Genomic DNA, 10,584 nt, shown 5'->3' on the forward strand with positions numbered 1-10,584 from the left:
ATACACATTATCGGTACATATAGTCAAAATTCAATATCATACATTAGCGTACGTGCTTAGTAATCATTTTTTGTAAATATTTTAAAAATTAAGGTTAAGCGGCGATTATATATATAATAGATTATATATATTATAAAAGATATATATATTATAAATTATTTTTAATTATATATATATATATATTATAAATATAATATATTATATATATTATAAAAGATATATATATTATAAATATAATATATTATATATATTATAAAAGAAAATTTTTTAAAATTTTTTCTTCTATAACATATTTTAAAATTCATTAAAATTGTTGAAGTATATTTAAGAAGATTTATTTTCTATATAATCAACTATAATTAATTATAACTACTATAATCATATTTAGCATAAAAATGATCTTACAATGGAAACTAAATAAATAAGAATAAAACTGAATAAGCATAAAGGCTTACCCAAGTGGAGGTGGCGTTGGAAGTTCTTTATCGAAGCCTTGCTTTCCTAGTAACCAATAAGTAGGCATTTTCCCTTTGCCTTTAACTTCAGTTGACCCGCGATATTCGATTTGATATCCACCCACTTGAGTCAATCGATCTCTAGTCGCTTGACTAAGATGAATACGCCATGGTGCGCCGGTGGATTCCATCCTCGATGCGGTATTAACAGTATCACCAAAAAGACAGTATCTTGGCATTGTCAGACCAACAACACCAGCGCAGCAAGGACCTATATTCATGCAATTAATATATCAAAAAACGATGATAACTGATATAACTTTTTTTTGCTATTGAGAATGACATATTTTAGTATCATGATAATAAACAATGTATTTTTAATTGTATTATTGTATATAATACTAATTGTATTATTAAAATACGAAATATTTTTATTCGAAAATTCATTATTATTTTATCAGGATTATAATGTTTCCATTATATCATATTTTGATGAATTTATTTCTCTCTTGTCGATTTTAATTTACAAATGTACCTAGAAATATGTTATAAAAAGCAATATTTTGAACAATTTTTACTTTTACACACAACTGGCCAATCCAAAAAAAGATTTTTTTGAAATCTGTCTATATACATGCATTTATAATAGTGTGTGCAAATTTCTTGATCGTTGTATTTGTTGTCAATTGTTTATATAAATACGATATAATGAACAAACAAATAGCATCATTTTTAATATCCATCGATAGTGAGTTTGAGACTTTTTTATATTCACAAAATAAGAAAATAAAATGTAAAACAATAATGGAAATTATATTTTATTATAATCAAAATTATCAGCCTTCGAATGATATCAGCCTAATTTAATATTTATTAATTATTATAATTTCATTAATTATTTCATTAATTAATTATTTCATTTCATTAATTATAAAATTTTGATCGTACAAGAGTTGTTTTATAGTTTGTTCGCAAAATTTAAAAATTCCAAACCTTACATAAATAAATATTAAGTTATATTAATTCATTGATAATATTAGTTTAATCATTATATATTTTAAATGCTGATCATGAAAATGTGTTTATAGAAACAATAGAAAAATAGTATTGATGCAATATTGTCAAACGTGCATATGTATAATGAAAAAATTAATGTTATTTTAATTAACAATTTTAATTAACAAAATATTAATATTTTGAAAATTATAGATTTACAACAATTGTAATCTTGAGGCATAAATTTCTAATCGAATTATATTACATATCTTTCAATTATTAATAATTGAAATTGCAAACAAATCGAAAATCAAAATTGATTGTCAATTATGTGCAAAGAATGAATTTGTTCATAATGATGTTCCTAACAATATATTTTAAGGTTATTGAGATCAAGTTTATTAAGGAAGTTAATTGATAGATTTAAAAAAAAATTGATTTGAAAAAATTTATTGTTCTTATTATTATTATTTTATTATATTATATTGTTCTTATTATTATTTATTATTTTTGATCTCTCTTCATCAATCATAACATTAAAAATATTTCGTATTTCGATAAAAAATATATAGTATAATCTACATTGTATAATCTACATGTTTCAATATTATCATATGATAGTGAGATATATATATATATATTGTCTATAGCGTATATATATTTATATATATATATGTATATATATTTACATAATATGTAATTGAAACATTTGGTATATAGGAAATTTGCGAAAGAGTTAATTATGCTTTTAAAAAATCGATTTTAGAAATCAAATTAAATATAAAACATTGATATATAAAAATGTTAATTGAAATTTATTTATTAAATTATAAACAATTTAAGTTTGTATTAGATGAAGCGATGTGGAAATAAAAATTGGGTCTTCATTGCATCATTCTTCATTTCGCTTTATTTAACGTATATATCATTTAAATTATTTATAATTTATAAGCTTAATATATTTATATATGTTAACTTTTATGTTTATTTGATCTTTAAAATCAACTCTTTTAAGGTTTCCAATACATTAACATTCTTTAATTTTTAAATTTCAAAAAATTTCAATGACTGATTGATAAAACTTAGAAGGACTAAAGATGAAAAATTCCAAATAAAATATAAAATTTTATTTTTAATAAATTATTATTTTTCGAAATATTAATAAACAAATTTTAGTACCATATATTGAATAAGAGAGACTGGGATACAGAATTGATACATAGATAGGTTTGATACATTTTTTATACTTTCCACGTTAAAAATAAAAAAGAAGCGTATGCTTTAATATAGAATATTTTATGTAGATTGTATTAAATTACAATTGTTTTATTTAAATTTATTAATCTATTTTATTAAAGAAAGTACATTTTCGTGTTGAAAAATGTAAATTTTTATTTTATTTATAAATTTATAAGATTTTTATCACTGAGTATTGATTTATATTTTATTTTTTTATAAAATATCGTTAATTTTATTTTAAAAATATATCCAATATTACATATATATATTCTTGTTCTTTTCAGGTTAAAATTAAATATTATTAGAATTATTATTTTCATGAAACATACAATTAAAGGAGATTTGATATTATCTTTCTAAAATAATTTAATCTTGTGTAATTTATAATAAATATTTTGTTTGTATTATAAACAAATTATAATGGATATTTGTTCACTTTAATAGATGTCGTTTAAATGAAAGTCTAAAAGTTATCAAATAAATTTATTTTAATGATATGCTGTACTGGAAATTATTAACAAAAATAAATCAATAAAAAAATGACTAAAAAATACAATAAGATGTCATTATCTAGATATATAATTAAAAATAAATATAAAAGTAACAAAAATATAATTTTTTATCCAATTTTATAGCATCGCAAATATTAACAAACAAAAAACAAAAATTACTAATAGAAATAATTAATATTTATTAATTTCAAAATGACACATATTGAAAATATAGACGAAAATGAAAATGCAACTTGTATTTATTGTAATTTTTTATATTCACGTTTGAAGTCAAATGACTATTGGATTCAATATCAAATGTGTTCCAAATGCTGCCATACACAATATGCTGATATAACTATTCGAAAAAGATGTTTATGAAATTTATACGAAATAAATATTTATATTTATATTTTATTTTCATGTTTCCCATTATATATATATCAATTCTCCTATAAATGGAGAAATACTTTGTATCATTTATGAAAAAACATTTTTTAAATTTAAAAAATATTTTTTATTTTTATTAAAAAATAAAATTAAAAATAAAATAAAATAGAATTAAATATAGAATAAATAGATTAATAGAATAAATATAGAATAAATATGCAAAAAGATTAAAATATTATTCAGATCATTAAAATATTATTTAGTTTCTTTTATACAATCTTTTTTTTTCAAAAATGTATCAATTCTTCATAGTCTCTTTTATATATACTGGTATACATTGATATATATATATACAAAATATTAATAAATATGTAAGACATTTTTGAAGGATAGATTCTAGACATTAAAACGATGAAAAAAGTTCATATGCATATATGTCTGATAAGGCTTAATTAACAAGTTATAAGTATTTTAAGTTTGTATTAGAACGAGACAGCTCAATAAAAGAGCGAGAACGCTCAGTTGGATGTGCAGCAGTATTGCAATGTCGCTTGAGTAACAGAGCCCCTCAATGAAAATAAATACACTAATATTTTTTTTTTTATATATAATTGATTATTTTAAATAAATTTTAGTGTAATGTAATATAATGTACGTATTATATAACTTTTTATTTAACAAAATCTTACTTGGAATAAATTTTAGTAAATTCCAGAATATTAACATATACACTTTATATAAATCCAATATAATAGATAAATTATTTTATGGTACAAACATATTATTTAAATCCATAGTTGAATTGTTGTATGACATTCAATCTCCCTATTTACCAAAATCCTTAGGAGCAAATCAAAACAGACTCCCATTTCAGATTAGAAAGATTGAATGTTTTTCTACATATAAACTTATTTATATCTCATATGTATAAAAAAGTCACTAATGATATTTGAATCAATTTGAATTTCATAGATCAATGCATCAATTAAAAAATCTTTATCTTTATTTCATGATTTTGAATTTTTTTTATTTTGATATAAGATTACTAAATAGAAAAAAAAAAAAAAATAATAATCGAAATTCAATACTTGAATCACATCATATAATATCGCATTTTGTATTCACTAAAAAATTATAGTAAAATATATATAGTATTGTACTTTTTTTTTCATGTTATTATTGCATATTAGAGATATTTTGTTTTATTTGACTATTTACATTAATTTCTTACAATAAAATTAAATTTTGATTATTATTTATTATCATACAACTTAATTTTATATGAAAATTATTTAGTTAAAATTTTATTTTAAACAAGTATTCAAATATATATTATTTCATCAAATTCTAAATTTAACTCTGCGGCACAGCAATAATATGTTACTGAAATAGCACTGTTAACAATTGAACGTGATTGTGGGCTTTAGAAAAAAAAAGACTTGATGAGATAATAATATTCAAAATTGAATCTTATTTATATTTATATGCATTAAATATAAGAATACGAAAGCTTAGATCAATAATCTTTCCTTACTAAATAATACTAAATAATTACTAAAATAATATTGTTTTTTTTACTTGCTCTTCGTGTCGGTTCGTTTGTTGATAATGTATACAAAAAATTATAGTATAAAAAAGAAATTAGTGAATTTTTAATATTTAAGATATACATAAAAGAAGCAATTGCAATATATATATATATATATATATATATATTTTATTACTTGAATATGCATATTATATTAATATGCAATATTGATATTTATATTATTATGTGATATCCAGATAGATTATTATTTCTTTTTATATAAGAATAAAAAATATTGAATGCAAGTAAAATAAAAATAAAGATTTGTCAATGATTTAACTAGCTCATTAATAATCTGAAATTCAAATTGATTCAAGTATCATTAGTATTTGAGACTTTTTTGTATATGTAAAAATAATTAAAAAATTGTGTATATAAAAACATATTTAATCTTTTTAATTCGAAATTTTATATATAAAAGTATGTTTTGATTTGTTTCTATGGATTTCGACAAGTATGGCAAGTTGAATGAAACATTTATAATTTTGAAAATGATTCATTTATAATTTTAAATGAACTATTATGTAATTATCGTATAACTTTAAATATTGTGGAATTTGTTATAATTTATCTGATATAAGTATCTGTTAAATAACAAATTACATTTTACAAATTAGACTTTAATTTGCAATAAATTAAAAGTTTTTTTTTAAATGATATAAAAATGTTGTATTATATTACATGATATTACATATATTGTATATTATATTAAAATTCAAAAATAATTATTTATGTATAAAAGAATATCAATATATATTTACTTTTATTGAGATGCTATACAAGCGACATTGCAATATTTTCGTGCAGCTAAATGTTCTCACTTTTCTATGTAATATAAAATTAAAATGTTTATAACTTAATTAATAAATTAATTAACTAAATAAATTAATTAATTAAATTTTATGGGATATATATGAACATTTTTCATGGTTTTGATGAATTCATTTTCCAAAAATATCCCTCGTTTTTATGAATATTCTATATATGAGATTTAATTTCTTTTCTCCTCAATCACTATCAGTCACCGGAGTTTTTTAAAATTTTGTGTAAAATAGATAATTTCAATAATAAAATTAGTTACTTAACCTGTATGAAGACCAATTCTCAACCTCAGCTGAGTTTTTGGCAGATGTTTCAATTTGAATTTTCCACTTTGATGCAGCAAATCGAGAGCCATCGTAGCTATTTGAGAAGCATGATCAGATATTCTTACAGGACAACCTCCTACGACCATATAAGCATCTCCTATAGTTTCCACCTATAACAATGAAGAATAAAATGTTCTTCGTTTAACGGTAACAGATAGCGATTTTCTTTACCAAACATTGTTCGAGTGAACATCGATTACGGTTTTCAATTGTGTTGTACCATCTATTGCATCTACTTCATCACCTTATATACAGTATATGCGTTGATCGTGGCATCGAAGCATGTATATAAATCATTTAAAAGATCGACTACTTGGAACGGGGTTGAATGTGCTGAAATTGTTGTGAAACCAACTATATCCGAAAAATAGATCGTTACTTCTCGGAATTCTTCAGGATCGACTGGCATACCAAGTTTTAATTTTTCAGCAACAGAACTGTAACATTATATATATATATATTTTTAAATTATTTTATAAAATCTTTTTTTTGAAGATTTTATATATTGATGTACTAATCATAAAAGTATCTATATTTTTTATTATAAATAGAAAGAGGAGGAGAGAAGAGAGATATTTTGGATAATTTGGAATATTTGAATATTACCTGGGTAACATTCGATTCAATAATTGTTCCGTTTTCTTCTTTTCCATGTCTAATTGTTCCGTGCGTTCACGTATCAATTCTTCCAAATTGTTTGAATACTTTTCCAGCATTTGAAACATTGTATCGACAATGTTGACTTTTCTATAAGTAATATATATGTATTTATTAACAGCGGATGATAAAATTCATGTTTCTATTATGTATGATAATTTCTTCAAATATATATATATGAGATTCAAGAATGCGTATGGATGTTCACATTAAATGGCCTTTCAGCGCGTAAATAGAATAAATATTTATATGAAAGTGATGATAAAATGAATTTTATATATATACATGATTATGAAAACACTATATTTTTAAACTATATTTTGTTTTTATTTAATTTATTTTCACTCATTGCTTTTGATCAGTTAGATTATAATCATATACGCTTCCCTCTTTTTTACGCAAATATTAAAACTTTCATCGAATAGTTCTCATATAGTTTATGACATTTATTTTACCATCAATACTCATTAAAATTTTACATAACGCGATTCAATTTTAATCAATCAACAGTACTTTTTTTTTTATTCTTTTCTTGTTAAAAATAATACAAATTGCCGCATTTGAGTCATAAATTTGAGATTATATTCATATAAATATGTAATAAAAATAAAATACATTTATTTTTGAATATTGTTTATTTCATTCTGTTTACCTTCCATGATTCAGTTTTTTGAAAAGATCATGAACATCATTAAAATCAGGTCTCATATCCGGTGTTTCTGCCCAACATTGACGCATAATATTTATCGCTTCTGGTGGTGCTGCACCTTTGCTCACAGATGGCCTAATCAAGGGCGGTGGTTTCATCACTTTTTCGATAATATCTATAAGAGGAAAATGTAAATTTCATTTTAATTAGAATTCTTTTCAGTAAAAAAAAAAAAAAAAAAAAAAAAATCTTTAAAAAAAGAAAAAACCCACCCTCACAAAAATTGAATTAAAAAAAAAAAAATATATTTTTTTTTTTTTAATTCAATTTTTGTGAGGGTGGGTTTTTTCTTTTTTTAAAGATTTTTTTTTTTTTTAATTCAATTTTTGTGAGGGTGGGTTTTTTCTTTTTTTAAAGATTTTTTTTTTTTTTAATTCAATTTTTGTGAGGGTGGGTTTTTTCTTTTTTTAAAGATTTTTTTTTTTTTTTCGAAAAAAAAAAAAAAAAAAATAAATAAATAAATAATCGTTGAATATAGATAAATCGTAGCATCACTAAAATTTAATTGAAAAAAGAGATAATTTATTTAAATTTGTAAAAAATTTATTTAAATTTGTAAAAAATTTGTATTTTCTTGCAGTTAATTAACCGAATCTTAAATCTTCGGTTTTAAAAGGTAGAATATATTTAATCCTTTACTTTTTTTTTTACTTAGGATTCACGAGTTAATTATATTTGTGTATAAATAATAATATATAAATAATAATTTATTGTAGATTGATTATATATAAAAATTTTTATTGGTTACCTTCTGGCGATAAAGCGAGCATGCAAAATGGTTCTCCACGAACTACTACCTCCTGCATAATGATACCAAAACTATAAACGTCTCCCGGTTGTGTTCCTTTTTTTTGAAGATTTGGTTGCCTTAATAATTCAGGCGCAGTCCATAAAAGATCTAAAGATAACAGAAGAAAAAGAATATAAGAAGAATAATCATTGCGAACTTGCATTAAAAAATTTAGAAGATAATTATTAAAAAACAGACAGGTTCTGAATTTCGCTGATTTTGAAATATATTTTAAAAATCAATATTTTAAAATTTCCTATGCATATAATTATTACTCGATTTTAATTTTTAAATATTTGCAAATATTTGATGATATCTATTATATTGAATTATATATTGATGTATATAATATTATTAGATTCATATAGCTACTTCACATCATTCAAACTTAATTCTTATTTTTGTTTTATAGATAATATAAATGCAAGTTTGACTTATATATTTCGGATTTCGGAAAATTACATATTTAAATTTATAAAATATTATACAAGGATAAAGAAATCGAAGGTGATTCAATAAAATCATTAATTAATTAAATGAAATATTAGCTATATCACAGATAGAAATAGATGTAGATATGCATGCAAATACATAATAATGCATGCATAATATTTATATAATAAAATAAATAATGATAAATCGTGTGAGTTTATAGAATATTCATGAATATCTGAAGAAATCAAAATAAATAAACACAAAAAATGTCATTAATGCTTATTTATTATTTGAATTATAATAATTGAAATTTGTATTAGAAAATAAAATAAAGCAAAAATTAATAATTTGTATCCTTTTATTTTCTAAACTTAATAAACATAATAAATAATTTTTATTAGATAGATTTAGTCTTGGTATACAAAAATACGTCTATTATTAATATGTTTATATGTTAATATGTTTTATGAAACTTGTGTTATTATTTTATTGTATATATTTTTTACATATATAAGCCAAATTTGTAGATAAAAATGTACATTACGATTGATCTTCTTCTATATTATTAAGAAAATGATATTTTATATGGGTATTCATAAAAAATTTGAACATATTGTATTTACTTTGAGAAATTCGTAGAATGTTATTTTTATCGCGGAATGTATAAATATAATTAATTTAAGGAAAAATTGAATTATAATTTTAATCTTTCTTTTATAAAAGATATACATATTAATCATGTTATCGATGAAAATGAAATCAAACACAATATAATTAAAATAATTTTAAATTGATAATAATAAAAATAAACCGTGCATTATATTTATTTCGTTCAGTTTTATTTTCTACGATTTTTTATCATTATTTTTCATTTATTATTATTTGTTTTTTTATTTATATATATATTATATATATTATATTCATTTATTATTATTTCTCATATATTTTCATATATGTTGAATCATATATTTTCTTTTCTTATCATTATTTTCAAAATTTTTGACAGAACTTGAAAACAATTGACTTTTGTAACATATTTAAAAAAAAAACATATTTCTGTTGAAAATCGAGAACGCATCTCTTTTTTAAATATTTACAATTAAAAAATTAATAATTTTTTTTATCAATCTGAAGATATTTTTAATGAAATTTATGCTCGGATTTTTATGTTAATATAAATCAAAGCTAGAAAAGTGACAATATTTTTTATTGTATCATACCTCTAGATGTTTTTGTTGGAGGAACAATATTTTGTGCTTCATAAAAAACAGGCAGTCCATAATCGGTAACTTTAAGAACCCAACGAGCATCGATGACACAGTTTCGCGAAGTAAGATAACCATGTACACGCACTGGTGTACCATGAAGATATTTCATACCCTTTGAATAAAATCATATCAAATATTAATATTCAATTTGTCATTTTATTTTTTTCTTTTTTTTATTTTTTGCGATTGATATTCAGTATCCATTTTAAATATCTACACATGATTATTTTTAATAGAGAAATGTTTTAAATAAACAAAAAATGTTTTAAATAAATATTATATAATATACTATGATAATAATATTTTTCTTTTGAGATAATATAAAAAAATCTTATAAATGTCATAAGTTTTTCATTAAATTTTCAGATGAAATTATTTTTTATTTATTATATATTCTTATAATTTATATAACTTATAT

General features: G+C 20.8%; 1 protein-coding gene across 6 annotated transcripts in view; it reads right to left on the reverse strand.

Annotated features, from left to right (window-relative positions):
- The window catches only part of LOC102677557 (retinal guanylyl cyclase 2), a 38,915-nt gene that overhangs the window by 11,344 nt on the left and 16,987 nt on the right, over positions 1-10,584 (reverse strand). For all 6 annotated transcript variants that reach the window (XM_031508670.1, XM_006611930.2, XM_031508669.1 and 3 more), the window contains 7 exons: positions 10,119-10,278; positions 8,422-8,571; positions 7,617-7,788; positions 6,914-7,054; positions 6,552-6,744; positions 6,246-6,417; positions 456-726 (listed from right to left, as the gene is read on the reverse strand). In XM_031508670.1, coding sequence (XP_031364530.1) covers positions 456-726; positions 6,246-6,417; positions 6,552-6,744; positions 6,914-7,054; positions 7,617-7,788; positions 8,422-8,571; positions 10,119-10,278 — 1,259 coding nt within the window. The remainder of the gene's footprint in view (positions 1-455; positions 727-6,245; positions 6,418-6,551; positions 6,745-6,913; positions 7,055-7,616; positions 7,789-8,421; positions 8,572-10,118; positions 10,279-10,584) is intronic.

Source organism: Apis dorsata, unplaced genomic scaffold, assembly GCF_000469605.1.
Source record: "Apis dorsata unplaced genomic scaffold, Apis dorsata 1.3 scaffold_94, whole genome shotgun sequence".
Classification (NCBI taxonomy): Eukaryota; Metazoa; Arthropoda; class Insecta; order Hymenoptera; family Apidae; genus Apis; species Apis dorsata.